We start from the raw sequence: 25,419 nt of genomic DNA on the forward strand, positions 1-25,419 counted from the left end.
GTGGAGCATCACTTAGAATATCACTTTTGTTAATAACACAAAAATGTTATGCAATTTAAATAATGCTTATTTATGTAATAATTTATACGCTATCAAAACTATAAGGCATAATTCTGTGTGTCTTCCTAATACTGCTGGAGAATCACATGTTTTTCCATTAAAAAAAGTAAAAAGATGTAACAAACATTAACTTACAGTGCAACAACTGCCTTTTTTCTGTCTCCTGCACGCCATAAGATGTCAGCTACTGCCAATGCAAGTTTCTTGCTTCTATGAGAATCTGAAGGCTGCAGTCGTCTTTAAAAACCCATACAAAAAATAAATGCTTGATATATTTTGGTTTATCAGTATTCACAAATTGTTTTGCAAATAAAGTTAAAAAGTCTGCAGAATTGTGTTACTGTTTTATGCTACAGTCTCCCACATTACATAAACTCAAGGACGTTTTTTTGCATGTATTCCTAATGTGGGTTGCATTAAGAGCTTGGTCACATGTTAATTGTTTATGATGCCAGAACACTGTTAACACCATTTACCAGTATTACCATTACTCACCAGCAGAGTTAGGGAGACTGAAGAAAGACATCCTGAACATTGCAAATTGGAAGTGTTTCCCTGTGTACTCTACTAGGTGGTTATCTTTACGAGGGGGGGCTGTTGATGTAATTCTTTGTAACTATGATGCTTTTTGTGACATCATTAGCTCAGCAAGCTAAGGCTGGTGGCATTTTGAAATGTATACATAGCTAAAAGTATATTGCTGCCACACACTTTCCAGTAGATATCCTTCAGAGTCTATGCCAACTTAGTTTAATTAACCTTCCAAACATTTCATCATGCAGATTTAGCTAAAGTGGCCACTCTGTCTTCACTACATGTGCTAAAGGAAAAGGATGGTGAAAGTCTTTGGGGAAATGCATGAGGGTTTTGAGACCATAATACACACCATTTGATTAAGGTTGAATGGGGAAACTAAGCAGATTACGGCCAACCAATATGCCATACTTGATTTTCCTGAAATGTCAAAAAGAGTCATCTAGAATCTGATCGGAGTAGTGTATTGTACCCCAACATTGTCAAACTGCTAACTCTGGCACTATGCACAACTTGATCAAAACTAGAATCAGGTCATCCCTACTGGCAGAGACAGTCAAAAGACTAATGCTTATCAGTGTGGACACACCAGATATTAATGCACTGAATGCATTTAAATGTAATCATACCTTTCAGATTTGGTGGCAAAAAGACAGGAGACTAAAGATCTACTACCCTGGGCAGAGTGTAATAATGTTAACTTACTGTAAAACCTGAATTGTCACTTGCTATGGTACCCTCTTTAAAAAGAAAGTTAGCTTCAAAAGTTAAATGGACATTTTTTGCCACCAGCTCTGAGCTTGTTTTATTATATGTAAATTATATCCAGTCATGGAAGCAGGTGAATTTATGCAGTGGTAGCTTTTGCTTGGAGCAAAAAATGATACAGTGCTCCCCTACATGGCGTCCCTTTATACTGCGTAACTGGTTATAAGGCAGTATGGTCATGGCTTCCATTTGCTCCATAATGCCATTACACTAACACTAGTATTCTCATTATAAGGCGGAACACAAACAGGACGGTCTCTTAACTATGGCTCCCGACTACAGCATTATAAAGGGGGAGCAATGTCTATATTTTGTGTTGTTTTGTATTCTTTGTTTGAAATTAAGTTTTCAAGAGATGCAATAAAGCATTTGCATGGGATATTTATTTGTTGTGTGATTCTTGCACATATAATTCTGCTTTCCTTCCTGATTATGTCTGTTTGGGGAGAGGGAATCATTGTAAGAACTTGGTTCTTGAAATCTAAATTTAGAATCGCCCAGAAAATATAATTAAACATTTTGAATCCTGGATATATATGATTGGGGCACTTTAAGAAGTACAGTAAAGCAGGTTAGATAAATGTGTTTTATACTAGTAATTATTACATACATTTTAATACATAAAATATATAAATGTTCAACCCTATCCTTAAAAAATTATGAATCCCTACACAATTTAAGAAAGATTGTCAAGTTGACATTTCACTCTGAAGGACATGCATAGCAAAGCCTAAAAGCGTTTAATTGAATTATCCTTGAAAACAGTCTCTTCATGGGACTCCACACTAACAGAAGAAATTCTGGCTGAGCTAAAAAAAAAATCTGGTCTTTTAAATTATATTGTATGCCGACAACTTATCCTCCCCAATCAGCTCAATGAACAATAATAAATCAATTGATAATGCACTGGGCATAGATGTCACAACATCACAATGCCAGCCTTATTACAATTTTGGTGATGAGTGTGAGAGAAGACTCATGTTTTGCTTGTAAAGTATGCACTTACTGAGATTTACTGCTGCTGCTAGTCTCTTCAAAAAGGAGCTTTTGCAACACACAGGCTTGGACAGAAGCCAGTACTCCACAAGGGCCACCCTGGAAAAACAATACATTCATGTTTTTTAGACTCACAAGAAAAACATGTACAAATAAAGTTAATGTTTTTTTCAAACTGTATAACATTCCATAACAATTTCTGCAACTGTGAATAACGTTTGATTCATTATTTTACACAGTTTACCAATTAAAAAAAGAAGGATATTGTTTTCATATATTACATATTTAAACAAAATATTTGGCAGCGAGAAGTAATAACAACAGTATGCCAGTAGTGGAGGCCATCAACTATGCCCTGGCCTAATTTTAATATTTCATCCTAGTGAACTAAAGCGTGTGGAGAAGGAAAATGTGTGTTTGTGTGTGCATTAAAGTGCATTTTGCTTTCTTTTTTTTTTTTTTTTTTAAATATAGATTTACGTTCATATTTATGTAGCCCCTTGTGTATTTGACCCCTGTATTCATCAACAAATGGTTTGTATCTTATTGTTAGTCATGAATGAATATTTACTAAAACTAGAATTATAATCCCCAAGTGTGTCCCCTGCCTGTGCAAAAAATAAGCGTTTGTCATATGAAATCTTAAATTGATAGATAATTGATTATTAAAGTACCAAGCAGTAACTTATAACATAGTATACTATTAGTTGCAAGAAAAAAAAAAAAACACGGAATGTATATAATAGTAAATTAGAAATTATTTAAATTAGTAGTAAAGTAAAAAAATATTATTTGTCTTACTGTAGCTGTGCATAATGTGACTAAAATCTACCCTTGTAGAGATCAACATGCTTTATGAATACACAACCACAGGTTTTAAGTGAACCTGACAGATAAACATGCTTTATGAATACAGTCCACTTAGCTTTATTATATGGCACAAAAAAATAAGTCTCACCTTTTTCTCACTCTATTTTTGTAATACTTTTGGGTTGTGTGTGTTTCCATGTATTTCTTTTTTTTTTTTATGCCACAGAAATTATTGTTCCAAATGCAAATAACCGAATTAATATTAAAATATGGGAGGGTATATTTAAATGTGCCTGAGTTCCAATTTGGCCTTGTGTGAATGTTCATATCACATAGCTTTCTTAAACTGGGTTTCCACAAAGTTTTTAGGATGTGCAGAGCCTGGTTCATTTGGCCACCAACAAAATGTAACAAAAAAAATAAAAATAAATTGGGGGGGGGGGGGGGGGGGTACACACAGAGACATAGCGTTACACAAATAATAATAATAATAATAATAATAATAATAATAATAATAATAATAATAATAATAATAATAATAATAAAAATTCCATAGGAAAGTGTTGTGTACTATCCTTGTACGAAGGATATATACACACGTACATATCTACGTGTACAAGTTTTCCTACAGAACCGTAGCTTCAGCAAATCTTTATATTCTACTACAAAGCTAAAATACCAGCACTTTCAGTTAATTATATAAAGATTATCCAGTCAGAATGTTTAGTACAGTACATTTTTTAAATATATATATTTTTATTTTTCATTATTATTATTATTATTATTCGACAAGTAGTGTTTTCGGTACATGGCAGCATTAATTCAGCAATGCTAATGTAATACATATTTTGGTACAAACGTGACTTTTTAGGTGCCTATGATAGATGGTACTTAAGTTAGTGTTCAATGAATTGCATCTTATTGATAAGGGGGACAGAACAATCTAGGCTAAAACAATCAGCTATCCGATGACCTGATTTTTATTTGTAGTAGCTTCAGTATTTTTATAACCTTGCTTATAAACAAATTAACTATAAAGCACTTTTTATGAGTCAAATGGCAATAATCTGAAATGTTAAATAAATGGTGTCACGTAAAAAAAAAAAAACTGTATGAAGAAGTCTTTATACGCCTCGTACTGTATGCTTTTTTCCCCCCTATTTGGTCAAATAAGCTTGCCAATAAAGGATTGCATGGCACAGCCTTCATTTACAGTGCCTATAGAAAGTCTACACCCCCTTTCAAAATGTTCACCTTTTGTTGCCTTATAGCCTGGAATTAAAATGCATTAAAATAGCTTTTTTTTTCATTTATCTACACATCCTATTCCACAACTTCCAAGTGAAAAAAAAATTCTAGAAATTTGTAGAAAATTAATTAAAAATAAAAACTGAAATAGCTTGGTTGGATAAGTGTCCACCGCCCTTGTAAAAGCAATCCTAAATTAGCTCAGGTGTAACCAGTCGCCTTCAAAATCACACACCAAGTTGTGGCCTCCATCTGTGTTAAATTGTAGTGATTCACATGATTTCAGGATAAATTCAGCAGTTCCTGTAGGTTCCCTCTGCTGGGTAGTGCATTTCAAAGCGAAGACTCAACCATGAGCACCAAGGCGCTTTCAAAAGAACTCCAGGACAAAGTTGTTTGAAAGGCACAGATCAGGTGATGGGTATAAAAAAATATCAAAGGCATTGAATATCCCTTGGAGCACGGTCAAGATGATTATTAAGAAGTGGAAGGTGTATGGCACCACCAAGACCCTGCCTAGATCAGGCAGTCCCTCCAAACTGGATGACCGAGTAAGAAGACTGATCAGACAGGCTACCAAGAGGCCAATGGCAACTTTGCAAGAGCTACAGGCTTTTATGGCCAAGACTGGTCAAAGTGTGCATGTGACCACAATATCCTAAGCACTCCACAAATCTGGCCTGTATGGTAGGATGGCATGAAGGAAGCCATTACTCAAGAAAGCCCACCTTGAATCCCGTTTGAAGTATGCATAAAAACATTCTGTAGCCATGTGGCAAAAAGTTTTGTGGTCTGACGAAACTAAAATGGAACTTTTTGGCCTAAATGCAAAGCGTTATGTTTGGCGCAAACCCAAGACAGCGCATCACCCAAACAACACCATCCCTACTGTGAAGCATGGTGGTGGCAGCATCATGTTATGGGGATGTTTCTCATCGGCAGGGACTGGGGCACTTGTCAGGATATAAGGGAAAATGAATGGAGCAAAGTACAGAGAAGTCCTTGAGGAAAACCTGCTGCCCTCTGCAAGAAAGCTGAAACTGGGATGGAAGTAAACCTTTCAGCATGACAACGACCCAAAGCACACAGCCAAAGCTACACTGGAGTGGCTAAGGAACAAAAAGGTACATGTCCTTGAGTGGCCCAGTTAGAGCCCCAATCGAAAATTTGTGGCATGACTTGAAGATTGCTGTCCATCAACGCTCCCCAAGGAACTTGACAGAGCTTGAACAGTTTTGTATAGAAGAATGGTCAAATATTGCCAAATCTAGGTGTGCAAAGTTGGTAGAGACCTATCCCAACAGACTCACAGCTGTAATTGCTGCCAAAGGTGCTTCCACCAAGTATTAGGAGAAGTATCAGAGGGGTAGAGACTTATCCAATTATGATCTTTCAGTTTTCTATTTTTAATATATAATATTTCTCAATAAAAACTTTTTTCCCCTTAACAGTGTGGAGTATGGTGTGTAGATAAGTGGGAAAAAACCCTCATTTAAATGCATGAAACTCTGAGGCACTGACACAACAAAATGTGAAAAAAGTTCAAGGGGGTGTGGACTTTCTATAGGCACCGTACAGTATAAAGTTATGCAAGGTTACGTCACAAACGGGATTTGCACTGCTGAAAGTCTTGAAAACATAATGTACGACTTCCAAACAGGTTTCCATGAAAAAAAAGACGATTTACCCACCCCTTAAAGTCATACAATGTTTTAGACACGCACTTCCTATAGCGCATATAATGTGCGTGGTATGTGCGTGCTATGCCACATAAATGATGACTGTGGAGAGAGAGTGCCGACTTTCTAAGCTGCATGAAAACCCGGCCACTGAAGTACTATCACACAGCAAAATTTACAGTGAATACAAATCAAGTATCAGATAGCATAAAGACAATGCTTAATCATAAACTACAATGGAGGATCGGACCATGGGTAACCAAGCCTGGCAGGATTACAACAGGCATTATCTTGCATTAGAACCAACTCAGGGTCAATTGCACCAGCAAATGGTCTTTCTACCGTCAAGCTGTAAATCCGCCCCTTGGAAGCACAATAAGGTTTGTGTGCCCGCCAATGCAAATGCCTCCCTAAACCTTAAATGAGTCCCCCTCCAAAACTGAGCACATTTTTTCCCCCAGGCTTTCAATATTCAAACTTGTGGATCATTAGTGGACAGATGAAATCTTGACTCATCTGCTAACAAAAAAGGTGCCAGTGTGAGAGTTGCCAGTTCTGGTGATCAAGGCAGTAATCAAGGCACTCTTTTGGTGCTGTGGGGTTCATTGTGGACCTCTAGCTGGTCTTCTTGACCTTAAACCAGACATGCAATCTTGTTCTCAGTTCTGCAGCAGCTGTCCTGAAGTGGACATTGAGCCCATGTACTGTGAACTGGTTAGTCCTTACTGCCACATTGTGTAGATATCAGTCATTGTGTGGTGTGGTTGGATTATCACAACCCTGTCCAGGCCGTCTAGTGTACAAACCTGTAATTTGATAATGTGTCCATAATCTTGAAACAGTAGGGGACACACAGAACTGACCAGCTATACATCTTTGTGTATCCTCCAACTCCAGCATTCGAAGAGCTCTGGCAATCTGGCAGTCAGAAATCTTTATCTGCCACCACATGGCATCATTAGAAGCCATGATTCCCAAAGGGGGGCAGCCTGTGCAGAATGCTGTCAATTCTTTGACTAACATGTAAAAACACTATCTGGTGAATGCCTTGCCAATGTTTTTTGACTATGTTCATCATGTAATTTGTCATATTTAATGTGGCTATTTTTTTTTTTTGTAGTGTATTACAGACCAATGTAGTATAAGCTTATGATTTTAGAAAGCAATGTTAATTTCAAAAATCAAATTGTTGCATTCAATAGAACATGTTGGTTAGCAGTGTTGTTGCCTTATGAATGACCGATTCTGAGGATTGTTTGTCACTGTAAGTATTACTACCTGATTTCCTTTTTTTTGTTCTCCAGTCTTTACATTTTCAAAGTAATATACAGTTTGTAATGGCTTCAAGAAAATCAGACATATTAAGAATTGTTTTGTGTTGCATTGTGACTATATCCCTGTCACCTGAGATGTTAATTTACAGTAATCTAAATCAATTATATTTTGAAAAGCTAATTCATATTGAGTTACTGGCAATAGTCATCAAAACTGCTACTGCTGGAGTTCTTTTTGATGTTTTTGGTTTCAAATACATTTTGCATTTGCAAATTTAGTGCCTAATGTTGAAGGACTTGTTTGTGTAGTGTGGAACAGGTTTCCCAACAATGCTTCACCAATGCACATTATTCTTGACATGAAGGATCAGCACTGCGATAAAGTCTGTGGCCGACCCATAATAGATTTTGCTCCTTAATCAGTAAGTCAGTTCAACTGTTTGACAGTACAGTGCACTTGCTAGGACTCTTTGTGGATAAGTATTATTCAGCAGCAAAGGAGAAAGACAGTGGTATTAAATACAGATTAAATAGGATTAAATAAAAAGGATATGACCACTATAACAGAAGAGAAAATAATAACAGAATATTGTCAATGTGCTTTAAGTGCCAGAATGTGTGATGATGTCTAGTTGCTAAATGCACAAACAGACATACAGTAGGTTCTGTTCTCTGCAGGAAATCCATCAATTACTTCTTTGTTATTTTATATGCATCAAATTCCTCCTGTGTTGTTCTACAAAATGCAAAGCCTATTTGAAGTCAGACCTAAATAGTATATACTCATAACTTCAATATATTGAGAAATACAAACTACATACAAGTTAAAAGGAACAATAAAAAATAAATTTAAAAAACCCTCTATCCCAGCAAGGTGTTTAAATTACAATAAAAATGTATGTTGTTAAGTTTTTTTTTTGTATGGCCTACAAACTGAAATAATTTCTGTGAGATTAAGATAACAAGAAAATGAATAGTTTATATTACCTTCTTCTGCACAATGCCATATCTTAAATCAGGTAAATCGTTAAATGGGAAACTCTGAATCTTCCACTCATCATTAAAGCAGGCGAAACTTGAGCCAAAGAGAATGTTTTTGAGGTCCTAAAAACAAAAAACAAAAACAAAAACAAAAACTGAAAATGGAAAAGGTACTTACCATGATTACCATAATTATACAAAAAATATGTATTCTTACAGATAATACATCATTCAACTTTCTTCTACTGGGTTTACAAGATGTTTTAAGTTTTTTGACTGTGTTGAAGAACCACAGGTGCAGTCTGCCGCATTTGGCCACCAAATGTGTGGTCCGGTGGTTAAAAAAAAGGGCTTGTAACCAGGTCCCCCGGTTCAAATCCCATCTCACTCACTGACTCACTGTGTGACCTTGAGCAAGTCACTTAACCTCCTTGTGCTCCATCTTTCGAGTGAGACGTTGTTGTAAGTGACTCTGCAGCTGATGCATAGTTCACATACCCTAGTCTCTGTAAGTCGCCTTGGATAAAGGCGTCTGCTAAATAAACAAATAATAATAAATAAAAAAGTGAGGAAAACAAAGCGTTAGCATTACACAAATGAGACTGCAAGACGATGCCTGTGAAGGCTGCTCAGCCAGGAACCGTCACAATGACACAGAGTCACTGGGAGGCCGGGACTTCTGGAGCAACAGCAATAGGTTAGATTAGGGGATGATGATCCCAACCTGTATAGAGAGGGTTTCCGTAGTGTAGTAGTTTCCTGGAGTGGGATGTCTTGTTTAGTGAGGCTAGTGCTCACCTTGTGTGGCAAACTTTTATTTTTAGCTTTGTTTTCTTAATTAAATCCAGCACTAGGATTACCATTGCTGGTACCCTATGGTCAGCCTATGTTGTTATTGAATCTGTGCGCCTGTGCGGCGTGTCAGCACCCAATGCTCTGTGTCTGCTTCATGATTATTCAGTGATAACCCACACACTTAACCATCCCCGTTACAAACACATCTGGCATTCAAAATAAATAATTAAAGCTTACAATTCAAGTAACACCTTGGTTTAGTCTAGAAATATGAGATGACAAGTGATTTTTGTTTTTGTTATACCAACTTGTAAAATATCCTGATAAACAGGTGCTTAAAAGTAGATACAGCTATGGCTAAAAGTTTTGCATCTCCCTATAGCAGGGTTGCCCAAAATTTACAGAGAAGAGAGCCGCATAGCAAGGGCAACTGTGAGGCTGCGGGCTGCGATGTGACCAAATTACATGGATAGCAAATTTCAAGTACCCTGTTTAAGTGCATTTATTTGTGTTGCTAGCCATTATCAACCATTTGTTTTTGTATTTACTCCCTCTGTCAATGACAACAGCCAATTGAATAACGTATAAAAACATTAACCCATGACATTAGCATTTATTCTTGTTGCCTGTGACAACGCTCGATTCAATAAATTAAAAGCATCAAATCATTTACTATATTACTATTTTTAATAAAAGTTAATACACTGATAATAAATACCAAACCATTTCTTAGTATTTATTAACAATGTCAATGACAGCCAATTCAATACATTGTAAAATCAAATCATTAGCATTTTTTTCGCACTGCTGCGTAACTTGCGTAGCTGAGTTCACTATCTCACAAACTGGCATGCAAGTACTTTCTTTGATATTGATGTTAAATAAAAGCTCAAAATTATGTTTTATATATATATATATATATATATATATATATATATATATATATATCCCTAAATTCTAGGTGATACAAAACTTTTGCCATGGCTGTACATTATTTTTCCAGGGGAGTGCTTTTAAAGGTTATTAGATGACCTTAGTCAGCAATAAGGCTCTTTTTAAAATAAACCTGTTGATGCTCAAGCTTGATGCACATTAAGTCTGACTTTAAGGCTTTTCTCATGACACTTAGTGGATCTGGTACATACCAAGAATCACAATACAGTTCTGTCTTATATCTTGCCTTTGCTAAACACACTGCATTTTTAACCTTAGCTGTTGGTTAGAGTCAAGGGGGAAGCCTGTACAATGTAGACATTGGTTACAAAAGAAACCATGCTCTTCAGTATCACACTATTTTTGCAGTGTGCTGCATATGTTCAGTTGTAACAGTAATCTATTTTTTCAATCTTATATCAATAGTCAGCGGGGGGCCTGGACTAACCCCCATCTATGAAAAGATAAATTAATGTGAAAAGAGTCAGTCATTGTTAGAATAACTGATTGTACATCTGTTCTGAGGTTAATCAGCTGATGACAAGCATGTTTATGTAGAGTGTAGCTTTTAAGAGATTAACAAAGTTGCAGATTCAAAGTTAGGGAACTCATCTGCATATTTTAGACATTTCCAAGTTTCCCAGGTGCCAATGATAACAAAATAATGTTTAAAAGAAAATGATGACAAGAAAATCTAAATAGTCTTACTACTGCAAGGTTAAGATCAATGGGATGTGCAGCTACATTGAGTCTGGATGTGCTGGAAAAAACGGGTACTCTGCTGAGTTCACAAAACTCCTCCTCATCGTTGATATCATCTGCAAATGAAAAAATAATTCTCAAATCAACAAATAAATTGGTTAATTTAACATTTACAACACAATTTCCTGATAAATAACCTTGTTTGCATGAATACTTTTGGGTCTGTGTCCATTAATGGACCACCCCCTGACATAATGTTTTTTTTTTTTTTTTTTATGGACATAGCCTCCTGTGGTGGTGGCCCTTTCATTGGTGAGAAACAGTACATCATTTGTAAGGGTTTCCTCTGCCAGCTCCAGTTCTAAGAATCACAGCTAAAATTAGGATGCTACACATTTTTTTTGTTTCCTGGTTATTTGTGTATTTGTTTTACATTTTACTTCAACACGAGTTTGAGGTTTTTGTCTTGTTCCAGGATGAAAAAGAATGGTGACCAGTTGATCTATAGAGTACATTTTTATTACAGTCTACCATTATGCTGTATACAACTTTCTATTATCTGGCACCTACAGAGATATGTCACTTAAGGAGTGCAATATCCACAATGTCTGAGTATAGATTATACCTAGTTTCATTAACTTCATTTGAAGAACATCTGCTTTGGGACTGGCTGTGGATTTTTTTCTGAAAAAATAAAATAAGTATTAATATATCAAATAAACACCAATATGTTAAGTGAAAACTTACCAACCACTTAAACTTGAATGCTTGCACAGTACACAGTAAAATTAGTCTATTTTTTTTTCAGAAATTGTAGGACACTCCATGCATAAGTACACATTCTGGAGAAGTCGAGTTAATAGTCCTGATATTAAAAAGCAGGAACTTGTAAACAAACATCACATCCATCCTATTTCTGAGTGTATCAGAACATGTTTTGAGAGTAGTTCTTTCTGAAAGTGGTTTTCCACATAATTTGTGTTGGCTACATTGGTCAACGCAGCCAATGCATTGTGATGAGGGACCACATGGATTTAAAATACATATTTGTCTAAATTTTACTTAGAACCTATACTCTATTTTTTTGTAAGGTAATGTACAAAATTAAATACAGATATTATTGAGCAACAAGTATGAAACTAGCCATTGGATGGGTCCTTAATGGAATTCAAAAGAGATAGAATGATCACAGATAATAATTTTTGTTTAGCTTCTGGTTTCCTATTAAAACTGTTTATCTGTTGTAACAAAATCATTTCAGAAATGTTGCCTGTTTTGCACTTAATTTAACTAAATAGGTCTCAAATGTGCAGTTTTGAAAGAAACACCTTATAGCACGAGTATTTTTATTATACCACATGATATATAGTACTACTTTAGGTTAAAAAGCTTAGTTTCTAAGCCTTTTTCTTGAGCTGTCTGTTTGCACTTGCACTTTTTGGGTCATTTAAACTCAGCAGTGTCTTCTGGGTAAAAGCATGTCAGTTGATAGGAGAAGCAGGTATTAACTGTTTTGGCTGAGGGAGCTCAAGATCCATCTACTAATTCTTGATTCTTAACAGTTAAGGTCAAGGTAAAAAAAACAACACAATAAATCCTTATGATGTCATTTCTTACAGCTATGGATTCCGAATACCAGATGGTTTTCTTTCCAGTTTTGCAACACAGTAATACCTCAATATAAAGATGTTGACCTTCATCTGGTAAGTTTCACGGAAAAAGGAAGAAACAATGTTTCACACCTAGTTCTGTCAACAATCAAGGCCATTTTGTGTTTGGCAAAAAATGATGGATGTTCTTTTTAGTGAGAATATAAAGGGCAACAATTGTTAATGATGATAAATATTATATATCAGTTGTACTGCTGTATTTCATCTCCTCCTTTCTGGCAAGTGGAATGTTATGCAGTGGTAGAAAACAATACAGCAGCAGAAACAGCACTTGTTTTTACAATAACTGTCATGTGTGATAATTATTTTATTATTAGTGATATTACTAGGCCTGCAAAACTTTTTGCCATTGAGGGTTCAGGACTGTCAACTAAAAAAAACTGAAGGTCCCAGTAAAAATGTTGGGGGTCCCAATAAAGTACGAAGTCTTAATGTAACAGTACACAATTTTTTTTAACAATAAAAAACAAACGTGAAATGCCACAAATAGAAAGTTTTTTTTTTTCTGTCTAAAAGAACAAATAACAAAAAGACATAGCAATATGACTAACTAAAAGCTCTGTATTGCATCGCCTGTTCAAGCAATCTAAAAGCATAAAAGACCCTGAACTACATTTGAACTTCTGCTTCATTACAAAGGTACTAAATATAGCTTGGTGCCAGACTTAAATAATTAGTCAACAAGTGTAGGTGTGTCGATTTCACATACGTTACTCTGGGGAAATGGCATAAATGGTATCCTGTGAAACTACCAGAGCCAAGTCAAATTTGGTTTTCTTGGATGTGTTTACATTTTCTTGTAATCCATAAAAAAAATAACAAATTGCGATACTATTTGACAATGCTTCAATAAGTAGCTCTTTTTATTAACAAATGTAATGCAAGTACAGTATGCATAAAACCCAACTAATGCATAATTTCCAAATAACAATTAAATGCAACATAATAACATAGATTATAATAAATCAATAAATTATGTTCGTTATTCGCTCCTTTGTGAAGTGCATTTGGTGGAGCAAGTTGTAATGGTTCGTTGTGATTTACCAGTACTTGTGCTGCTTGTGCAAGGAATACTCTCAGACTTGAGGTCGGGCCTCTCTCTGTATGTTTTTTTAGATTCTATCGATTTTTTAGTATTTCTATGCAGGACAGCCGCTATAAGACTGTTACCTTTATTTAAAATGTGCACGGATTAATCTATCAATGAATCTACCAATTAATCAACTAATGCCCATAAGTTAACCAATCAAAAATTTTAATCAAGTGACATATATAAACAAACAAACAAACAAACATGTTCATTTTTTCACTTTTCTTTGGTATATTTTGTGTTCTTACAAAAAAATATATATATATTTTGAAAGGATGACAATGTAGTAGTTTATTCTGGCAAGGGTCTGGAAATTATGTATATATATATATATATATATATATATATATAGTAAATATTTTTTAACTACTGTCTGAAATAGATGTGGTATACACAGTCATGCAATGCTTGGCTGTGGGGTGACATCTATGGAGAAAAGAAAAAAAAAAGTTGACCGAAGAAATATTCCAGTAGGCAGTCTAACTATTTTGAATCAATTTGCTCTGTTGAGAAATACCAGTACTCATCAGTATGCACAGTGGTTTATATAATCCTTGATCAAATTCCTAAAGGCTCTCTGGCGCACACTGCTGGAAAAAGAAAGTACTTATTTTACATAATACAGTTTGACTGCCTCAAGTTACCACACTATTTGACTCAGTACTGAGGCTCTGCCTTGGAACCTCTGTAGTTAAAGACAAAAACACCCTTCATGGCTCTTCTTTTTCCAATTCTTTTTTTTTTTTTTTTTTAAATTTAGTCATTGCCAATTATTTTTTATTTTCTCCCAATTTGGAATGGCCAATTATTTTTTAGGCTCAGCTCACCGCTACCACCCCTGCGCTGACTCAGGAGGGCGAAGACGAACACACACTGTCCTCCGACGTGTGTGCCTTCAGCCGACTGCTTTTTTTCACACTGCGGACTCACCATGCAGCCACCCAAGAGCTACAGCGTCGGAGGACAACGCAGCTCTCGGGCAGCTTACAGGCAAGACTACAGGGGTCGCTGGTACGCGGTGAGCCGAGGACACCCGCCCTCCCCCCAGGCGACGCTCTGCCAATTGAGCGCCTCTCCCTGGGAGCTCCCGTTTACTAGATTACAGTGCATGAAGAAGCCCTGAGTGATTTTATAAAGATGGTAAAGTTAATGTAGAAATACACCACTACATTAAAGTGCTTCATATTTAAACTACAAATAATGTACGTAGGCTATCTACTGAATGTAACATTATTGCTTTTCTTGATATAAAATAAGTATTTTCACAAACTTTGGGTGAAACTCAACAATAACTAGAGCTTTGGTAAACTAAGTAATTTTAGGGACTAATTTGACAACATTTTAGATCAAGGGCAAATTATTATTATTATTATTATTTATTTCTTAGCAGACGCCCTTATCCAGGGCGACTTACAATTGTTACAAGATATCACATTATACATTATTTCACATATCACATTATTTTACATACAATTACCCATTTATACAGTTGGGTTTTTACTGGAGCAATCTAGGTAAAGTACCTTGCTCAAGGGTACAACAGCAGTGTCCCCCACTGGGGATTAAACCCACAATCCTCCGGTCAAGAGTCCAGAGCCCTAACCACTACTCCACACTGCTGCCATTTAAATGCATATGCAAGTGAAATGGTAATATGTGGGAAATAGGAGCTGACAGCTAACAGCTGGTCAACTTAAGTAAATCATTCCAGTAAAACGCATAAGTCAAAATCCACTATTCTTTTCTAACTAGCAAAGACAAAGGTCTACATTTTGTTTTAATGTGTACATATAATCATATCACTCCAAAGAATAAACTTGGATCAGATCTCCACAAAAATTGCAATCATTAACTAACTAATGTGTTGGTTTTGTTTTATTAAACCACCTTGCTGAAGAAAAATCATTTAACATAAAAAGAGATTCATATAGATATTTAATTTAGAACTAACTGAAAAATGTTAGGTATCTGCAGCTTTTAAGTAAAACATTCCAGACACCAGAATCATACAGTATGTGGTAGGGATGTGCTTTTGGTAAATTTTTATGAACGTTTAAATGCTATGCAGGTGTCAGCGTTTAAACCATATCTACATACACACACTTTATATTGCATTCTGATGTATACCGCCAGCCCTGGTTTGTATTTTCTAAGAAAAGAAACCAAAGATCGCAAAGACTTAACTGCATAGTTATTAAAAAAAAAAAAAAACACGTACACACCAAAGTATATATTGAAATTAGGGCTGTCACTCGATTCAAATTTTTGATCGGTTAATTTATGGGCATTAGTTGATTAACCGGTTGATTAATAGATCGATTAATTCATGCACATTTTTAATAAAGGTAACAATCATAGAGCAGCAGTCCTGCATGTAATAATAAAAAATCAATAGGAGCCCAATGTGAATTTGGTCTTTTTAAAAGCATTTGTATTATTATTTTTATCTTAGTAAATATTTGTACTCTCTTTATATTTGTACTGCACTACTGAGATGTACCTGTGCTGGCCCTGTGGGCACAAAGTGAGTAAAATAAACATAAATATATATATATATATATATATATATATATATATATATATATATATATATATATATATATATATATATTTGTTTACATTATATATATAATGTGGAAACCAAAAAATATATAATTAAAAGAAAACTTACTTATAAGCCTGTGATATTTCTCGATTTGGCGTTGTACTCTGTCCCCTCTCTTTTTGCATCATTTGGCCACTTTTAACTGCATGCGTGTCTTTTTTCTCCATCCTGTTCAGTTCCCTTTCAAAGAGCTCATTAGTAGAGGGGTCCTCTATGACAGAAGATATGCTTTTGGATTGAGAAAGTTGTATAGTAGCCAAATTACTAGGTACTGAATTTGAAGTTGAATTATTCTTCAGCTCCTCGTCTTTCACTGGAAGTGCAACATTTGATCCTGAAGACCTTCTCAAAAAACGCTTTTTGTTAGATTCCTGAATTAAGGAAGACAAATATATTTTTTATGAACGTTGATGTTTTCTCACAACCACCACATACAATTTAAATATTTCTTCTAGATAGGAATGTTTTTCAGAATGCAAGAATTTGCAGTGACAACATATCTCTGATATATAAATTCAATTCCAAAGGGGATAATGCAGTACTTATCAGTTTACAAAATATGAATTTCATCAAGATGCTTACCTCTTGTGAACTAGCAACCGGTCCAGCCATCATGCCACGTACTATGCAACCTGACCTGGGTTTTTGGAGCTCTGTGAATGCATTGTTAACCTCTGTAGGCGACACATCGACTTTTAAACTATCACTGTCCTTTGCAAAAGAAAAAGACCTTTGTTGACTGTCTCGCTCCCCTTCTGAAGATGAGGCGTTCTTTTTGACACACTTTGCTGATATTTTACTGTTACTTTGAGAATTTGTGTACGAAAGAAACTTGTAAGATGTACAAGCAATATCATCAGAAGATCTAAAAAAAAAAAAAAGGTGGAAAAAGAATTTTAATTAAAATGAAAATTAGGAACAAAGAAACACAAAGTTTGCCCCTATTTCTTTTTCTGGAAGATATTTCTGGAATTATTTTGTAGATGGTTTCATTCCTTCCGGAAGAAAATGGGGGCATCCCATGCACTTAAAATCATTCCCCATTAACATACAACATTTTGAAGCAAGTGTCAGAACAACAGAAAGGCTGTGCTTTATAAGACTCCTAGATATCATTCTAGCATGATTATTGAAATACAGAGGGGGTAATACTTTGATTCCCTATGCAAACTGTAAACTGAATTAGGGCTGGGACGATAGTGTTTGAAGAAGACGATGTCTCCCCTTCATCAGGAACTTCAGTCAGTCTGTGTTTTATCCCTGTTGCAAGTGGGTACAAAGAACTAGCCGCAATCTTTTTCTCTGCACTCAAAAGTACTGTAGCCAGTTCGAAAGGCTGTAGTGGAGTTAGTATTTCAGCCATTAGCTTCCACTGCTCAGTCGTGAGATCTAAAGTAGCTGCGTCAGACTTTTTGGTCAAATCTGGGTTTGACAAAACAGGAATAACTGTCCATTTTAATTCAAGAAGGCGTTCAAACATATAATAAACCATGTTCCACCTTGTTTGTATGTCCTGTATTAACCTGAGTGTGGTGCTTTTTCTGTGTTCAGCATTTCTGTTTGTTTCCTATTTAAAGTGCTTGTTACCATCTTACTCTTTTTAAAATGTGCAATCAGTCTCCTTGCTGCTGCCACTAACGTACGGACTTGTCGTACATCCTCCAAGGTTTTCTGAATGCAGATTTATATTGTGCCCTGCACAGCTCACTTGCCACACTACCAAAAAGTAACCCACCATGCTTTCTTGCAGAAAGCAATGACACTGCTCTGCACACGTTGGCCGCGTTGTCATGAACACAAGCTATTACTTTTGTAGCCACTTCAAACTACGTGTTTATCTGATTGATCACTTCTGCTAAATTCACAGCTGTGTGTGTCTTGTGTAATTTTCATGTCGGTAATACTTTTGACTCCAGTTTTGCTAATGTAATGTTTTTAGATCAACTTTCTTTCCAAAATAAGCTGTCACTGAAGGGGTTGCCTCCTTTTGTTTTCTACTTGTGTTCCCGCTGTCGTATTTTTTCGGGTGCTGTCTTACTAAATGATCACGCAGCGCATTTTGTAAAAAACTTCCAAACGTCTGACAGCATTACTTAAAATTAAATTGACAATTTAATTAGCAAAATCTGATCCTGAAATGCAGCCTCTCTCTAGTCTCTTCTCTAGGTTTTTTTTTTTTTTTTGTCAAAATACCTTGCTGTCATGGAAGACACAGAAGACATCACTTTTGAACTGTTTGCGCCCATGACAATTGAAGAATGTTTACCGAAGAAGTCACATCGATTTAAGAAAAGCAACTCTACCGAAAGTGAAGAAAATAAAAAGTTATCTAGAACGCTAGAAAAACTCTTAAATTAAATGAATACCACTAAATAAACAAACTGGGCAGTTAAAACCTTTAACGACTGGCTCTCTGAAAAAAAAAAATGACCTTAAATAAATTACAAAAGAACAGTTCAATAATATCCTTAGAGATGTCACAGTCAGAAATTGTGAAGGCGAGCAATACGAAATACACAGCCACGTCAGGCACCGTGCTAAGTTAATCCTGGAGTTTAATGAGTGACACAAAATTCACAACTTCAAACAATGTCTTTGTGGGTACAATTAAAAAACACACGAGAAGGCCGGGATAAAAGACAACATAAATAATTAGACATTCTGTTGCCTTAAACTGACACAGCTACTGGTCTTGTTAGTAAAGTTGGGTTCAACGTCCAATTCCATTTCAGACAGAGAGGAAAAGAAGGAAACAGACAACTAAGAGTGGATTCCTTTCAGATGAGAACTGAGCTAAGTATGCCACCATGACTTTTAATGAAAGTACAAATAAAAATCACAAAAATTCCTGCGAACAGAACAAAGAATCTCATTACAGATTCATGTTTGAAGAGCCCAGAAACCACTTATGCCCATTAGCTTCACTGGAGAAATACGTATTAAAACTTCCAGAAAATCCACCTGCCTTTTATCTTCATCCCAACAAAGCAAAACAAGGTACCTTAAACTCTTGCGCTAGTCTATATGGTATACACTAGAGCCAATCGGAGTGAATTACCTAGCAACAATATTACCCAGAACACGCAGGAAGGCAGGCACCTCACAAATTTACACTAGTCATAGCATCCGCAGTATCTTAATACAGAAACTGTCCAGCACTTGATTGCAAGCCAGAGAAATTATGTCTGTCAACGGTCACAGATTCAAGAACACTCCAAATAAACAAACAAGATTAGATTCAAGCAAAACCTCTTCCTGCACTTCAATACTTTTCTGCAGCAGTTTACTTCAATAATTATACAATTAGCAGCAACATTCACTTTAATGTCTATAGGAGACAAATTATTATTATTATTATTATTTATTTCTTAGCAGACGCCCTTATCCAGGGCGACTTACAATTGTTACAAGATATCACATTATACATTATACAGATTTCACATACAATTACCCATTTATACAATTGGGTTTTTACTGGAGCAATCTAGGTAAAGTACCTTGCTCAAGGGTACAACAGCAGTGTCCCCCCCACTGGGGATTGAACCCACAACCCTCCGGTCAAGAGTCCGGAGCCCTAACCACTACTCCACACTGCTGCCCATGCAAATGAACTGAAACACAACTGAACAAGGTTTTTATAGTCATTTAAAGTTTTTATTAAAACAATAGCATTTATTAAAACAAAAACAATAAAAAATGTAAATGTTTTTTTACCTGAATATTATTTTAGTTCATAGGGACTACTTTCAATTGTGGAAGGTTGCACCACAAAATGTTAATACATCTTTAGAAACTAATATACAGTCAGAACTCGGATATCCGTTTTTCAATCAAGGAATTGCATTAGTTCCATTACTTAGTTGAGCACAAGGTGGTTTCAATAAATATTGGCCTACTATGTGATAGATTGGGATATTCAGTCTATTTAAAACAGTAGGTAGGTGTTTATTTTATTATTTTATTGTGTGTTAGGTGTGGCTGTTCAGAGGAGAGAACGAGAGCGAGCAGAGAAAATAAAAAAACAAAACTGAAAGTAAGCAATTGCTACTTGTGCTGTGCAGACCAGCACAGTACTTGTTTATGTGGTATCAGTGTTCGTGATTTATTTTTGTTCAGCCCTTCTGTTTTGCTCTGTGGGCACTGTTTAATAAAAACGGCACACAAGCACTCTTATCACCCGTAGTACCTGTGTGTGTGTCTCTGTCAGCTTTCTGGTCTGGGAACGTCACTGCTGCTCTGCTACCCTGTCACATTTATTATAATAATAATAATAATAATCATTTTTATGTTATACAAGAATTATGGTAGTCATATTAAAGTAGTCATAGTCATATATTAGACAGATCATAGGTATTGCTCTCAGTTTTATTTTGTTGTGCTGGCTTGCTGGCATATTACAGAACACTTTTGACAAACCATAAATGTTTTGCACTCAATCTGTAATGAATCTGTAGGTACGAGCATTCAGTGTTTTAATGTAATTTAAACCACGTTAAAAACTATATATATATATATATATATATATATATATATATATATATATATATATATATATATATATATAACACATACATTATACATGACTATATTATTTCTTTTGGCGACACAGTATTTGTCAGGTTGATATGAATTGATACGTTTTTAGGCCCCGGTAATCACTGTCAGCATTAATATACCAATATTCACTGATATGTAAATATATACGTATGTATTTTTTTTTAAAAAGTACTTGCAATTTCACACACGAGAAGAATATTTTGTATAAAACAGACGATGCTACATTCGGTATGATTCTTTTGTTACATCGCATATCACTACCTCACATCAGCTGTGACAGAAAGGGACACTTACTGCAAAGCGGGAGGTGTTTTTTTTGTTTGTTTTTGTGCATGCACTTCCCCAATCCCTGCCCCTGCGTTTACAGGGGAAGTCAGGATAAGGAAGCAATCAGCGCAGCGCACAAACAAACTAGATGCTGATAAAAGCCTGGTGTATCAATACAGAAATAAATTTTAAAAAAAAAGTAAATGTCAAGAAATAATAGACAAAAGGCAATTAACTGTGGTTAACTGACAGCCCTAATATAATATATATATATATTATATATATCCAATGTTTGGATTCAAACACAGGCTCCCTTGAGAAAGATATGTACAACATATCGACGTTGGGCAGCTGGCTCTTTGAGCTAATATATATATATATATATATATATATATATATATATATATATATATATATATATATATATATATATATAGATAGATAGATATAATGCCTTGCAAAAGTATTCAGACCCCTGACCAATTCTTTCATATTACTGAATTACAAATGGTACATATATATATGGTTTCTTTTTTTATAAAAATGTTTATATCCATTTTTAAAAAAGCAATAAGGCAATTAAGGGCATGGGTTGTGCTGGGTAGTGTCACTTCTTGGTTGGTTGCAGGCACTCTCGGCTGCCCTTGTGCCAAACAATGCACCAATAAGTGAAAATATCCAGCACAACCCAAGCCTCCCTGTGCCTTATTGCCTAAACATCCCTATGTCTCTTGAGTGCAACATTCTCTACAGGCTCAGCCTAGAGGACCATTGTTGTAGATTGACACAAACTTATGGTTTGTTTATGGATATGGGAGGACCTAAGAACCAACCATTAAACTAGTTAGCCAGAGTTCCAAGAAAGCATTTTTCTTTTCCATTAAACAAACAAAAAAATGTGCAAATGGTATTCATAACATAAGGCTTATCATCATACCTGTAAACATCAGTTTTACTCTGGTTTGATACTGCAGTACTCCCACCTTTCTCCTCATCAGATATGTCACAAACACTGACTGAAGACATTACTGAAGACCTAGATTTAGGCTCTGTATTTTTCTGAAATAAACAATCTTCTGTTCTAGTGTTAGTCATATTCTGGGTTTCCAAGCAGTGCTTTACTATAATCTCTAGCATTGCTTTCAGTGGAATTTCCTGGGCCTGAAATAAACAAAAAATACAATGAATGAAAAATGACTTTATATACTGGTACACTGAATAAAAAAGGGGGATCGGCTCAAATTAAAAACAAATAAAAAAAAAATTCTGTCACCAGCTTCAGAACCAGTTAGTGCTTGATAGAAAAAAAAAACAAGTATATGAATAACAGATCAGTCAGAATATTTGGCATCAAGAACAAAATATATACACTGGCAGTCAAAATGATGGTGTCACCAGTCTTGAAAGAGAATGGGGTGTAGGATGTTTATTGGTCATTTTATCCCACTCAGATCCCTTACTTATTAAATATCTTGGTATCCCTGAATAGCTAATAATCTACCCTTTTAAATATATGCTAATGATCAAGCCATCTCACAAGTACAGTGGTATCCCAAAATGTGATTTAGGAATGTGAATGACTAGGGATGGGGCTTTCACTGTCCAGTTTTCCACTTCCTCAAGCCCCTTGCTCACTAAAATATCTTGATGTCCCTGAATAGTCTCCTCTTTACATATATGCAATGTACTACCAATGCAGAAAGACTGTGTGGGACAACAATTCTTTATTTTACCCCAAAACATGTTTCTGCAATGGTGTCTACCAAGACTGGTACAAAAATTCCTTGTGATATCATTCTTGGCAGTCACTATTGCAGAAATATACTGTATGTTTTTGTTGAACAAATGTCCCATAGTACATATATAATATCTGTGGTACCACTACACTTGAGGGATTGATTGTATATTAAAATATTTTACATATATTCAGATAAATAAACACATTTAGTGAGAAAGGGAACTGAGAGGGAAAACTGGATGGTAAAAGACCCACCCCATAGTCATCTATATTTCTAAAATGCATTACATTTTGGGGTACCACTGAGATAGTTTAATCATTCAAATTCTTTGCAGATTTTAAAAGAGCAGGCAATACAGGGATAAGAATATATTTAGTAACCAACAGGTATGACTGATAAAAGTGGAAATAAATGCACCAACCCCAAGGCTGGCGACACTATAATTTTGAATGCCAGTGTTCACTATTTTACTCCAAAAATCGACTTCCAAGACAGGTACAATATTCAATGAAGTGTTGTCCTTGGCAGTCCTTAGCCAGGTCCCATTTGTGAGGGGAACATGCATTCATACCCAGTCATTTGGCATCAGTAGTAAGTGCATCAGCCTAAGTGGGGTAGATGACTGAAGCTATCAGGTAACCCACCCCTAATTGTAGCTTATTTCTTTTAAATTAAAACCTAAATTGTAAGTACAATTTTTTTTTTCAATTACCTTATTCATTTTGTAAAGGGACTCCAATTTCAACACTCTTCTTAGATCATTTCTGTTGTTAACACTTGAATTTGTACGAGGAAGTTCTTGATCCATGATTGAAATGGTCTTTTTTAAACCCTGAAAAAGAAAATAACATTGCCAGTCTATATAAACGCTACAATGCAAGTTATGCACCAAAGTTTTGTATTGTAGAACATGCATCAAATCTACAAATCAATACATATAGAGAAGGTTCAATATACAACACACAAAAAGACTGACAAGATATAAAAGACACACAGTATGTATTGTGCTATTTTTACTATTAGTAGTATTTTATCATTACTCATGTTATGGTGTTTTATTTAGAGCTGTCATATTTATACTTTAAAGGGCATGTTTGAAACTACATGCTGCATCTCAGGTTTCCCTGTTCGAACGTTTTTACTTTTTTTAAAATACTGAAATAACTACTTTTAGGAGTTTCTGGCACTAAGGTAGCTGCAGAAAACATTATTATTATTATTATTATTATTATTATTTAATTGTAATATTTAATTTCTCTAAACGTTACTACAATAGTTTTTTTTTTGTATATACATTTAAAAATGTATTGTGGTTTGATCTTTTTTTCTGCTATGTACTGTACAGTGCTTTGCGATACTTTTTGTATAAAAAGCGCTATATAAATGCAATAATAATAATAATAATAATAATAATAATAATAGACGATCTCCATAAGAATAAATATAGCCATGTTCCGGTAACTTATGTTTACCACATATAGTACATTGTTTAAAAGCATTCTAGTTATTCTTTATACTTATATATTGTTACCTTATCCTGTACAGTAAAATACAAGGTAAGTATATGTGATTAGCATTGCCATTACTACATATGATGTAGAATTGTTTACCTTTCGACTGAGATATTCCCTTACTAAAGATGCAGCCACCTCTTCTACTAAAGCGTTATTCATTTTGATTAAAACAACTCAATCTATATTGCTGATGGGAAAAAAGTATAAATTAAAAAAAAAAAACGAAGGCATTTGAGTTAAATGTATGCATTCAGACTACTAGTGTTTAGTTATTTCAACATAAACTAGTACTGTGCAGCTGAAGCAGTCACAAGTTGTAACGGAAGTCGCGCCTCCCCAACTCAGATTGGACAATATGTGTGTTACGTATTGTATTAGACAATTATATTGGTCAACTTTCACATCAGTTAGATTACAGTGCAGTGCGTCGCGCTTTCGTTGTCATAGACAAACGTTGCCAAGGAGATGGAACTGCGTGCCTCTTGCTCTTAGAGCGTACAGAAGAGACAGGCAAAACGACCACGATCACTTTTCCAAGTGTAAAGTGTGAAGCATTGATTCTGTGGTTTCATATTTCAAATAATGTATTCAGAGAACTGGAGTGGGAGGAAGTTCTTGCTTAAATGTGACTATGATGTTTCAAGACTTCTCATACAATTATCAAACTGACAAACAGGCATTGCTATATTGGAAATTGGTCTTTTATCACAACTCAGTGCTATGGAATAATAGTGATCAAAATAAACAATAAATCAGTTTATAAAAAATGAATGGTTTGATAAAACATGTTATATCTGACAGAGATTTACTGGATGTTCTGGATTTTTATCTATCTTAATTATTTTCTACACAAATTCAGCCTCTTAATTACTAACAAACAATTCAATACAATTATTAAAGCCATACCCAATGCTTTAGTACTTGTCATTAGAGGGCCACTTCAAGTTAATCCTGCTTACCCAACATTATTGATTAATGATTTAAATAATAAATGTATTTAATTAATCAGTTAAGACTTAGAAAATCAAGAACCTTCTATTTAGCCTGCCCAATTCCACCAAAAGCTAAAGAAACTCACTTTAAAATCATTAGCTCTATATATCCATCCAGTGAATCTCTTCATAAAAGATTTAGTTTTAAAATACCTCTTGTGTATTTTGTCTATCTAATACTGAATCTTTAGAACACTTATTTAAT

General features: G+C 35.2%; 1 protein-coding gene across 2 annotated transcripts in view; it reads right to left on the reverse strand.

Annotated features, from left to right (window-relative positions):
• Nucleotides 1–24,557, reverse strand: part of LOC117399654 (probable ubiquitin carboxyl-terminal hydrolase MINDY-4) — a 44,883-nt gene extending 20,326 nt beyond the window's left edge. The window contains exons 1-10 of one of the 2 annotated variants that reach the window (XM_033998961.3): nt 24,319–24,557; nt 23,421–23,540; nt 21,907–22,130; nt 16,728–17,010; nt 16,212–16,516; nt 11,406–11,464; nt 10,787–10,896; nt 8,357–8,473; nt 2,369–2,457; nt 196–297 (exon numbers count right to left, since the gene is read on the reverse strand). In XM_033998961.3, the coding sequence (XP_033854852.2) occupies nt 196–297; nt 2,369–2,457; nt 8,357–8,473; nt 10,787–10,896; nt 11,406–11,464; nt 16,212–16,516; nt 16,728–17,010; nt 21,907–22,130; nt 23,421–23,540; nt 24,319–24,381 (1,472 nt within the window). In that variant the 5' untranslated portion in view covers nt 24,382–24,557. The remainder of the gene's footprint in view (nt 1–195; nt 298–2,368; nt 2,458–8,356; nt 8,474–10,786; nt 10,897–11,405; nt 11,465–16,211; nt 16,517–16,727; nt 17,011–21,906; nt 22,131–23,420; nt 23,541–24,318) is intronic. The other variant, XM_059022273.1, reaches the window with a different exon arrangement.
• Between the last annotated feature and the right edge of the window lie 862 nt (nt 24,558–25,419).

The sequence above is a fragment of the Acipenser ruthenus genome, chromosome 4, assembly GCF_902713425.1.
Source record: "Acipenser ruthenus chromosome 4, fAciRut3.2 maternal haplotype, whole genome shotgun sequence".
Classification (NCBI taxonomy): Eukaryota; Metazoa; Chordata; class Actinopteri; order Acipenseriformes; family Acipenseridae; genus Acipenser; species Acipenser ruthenus.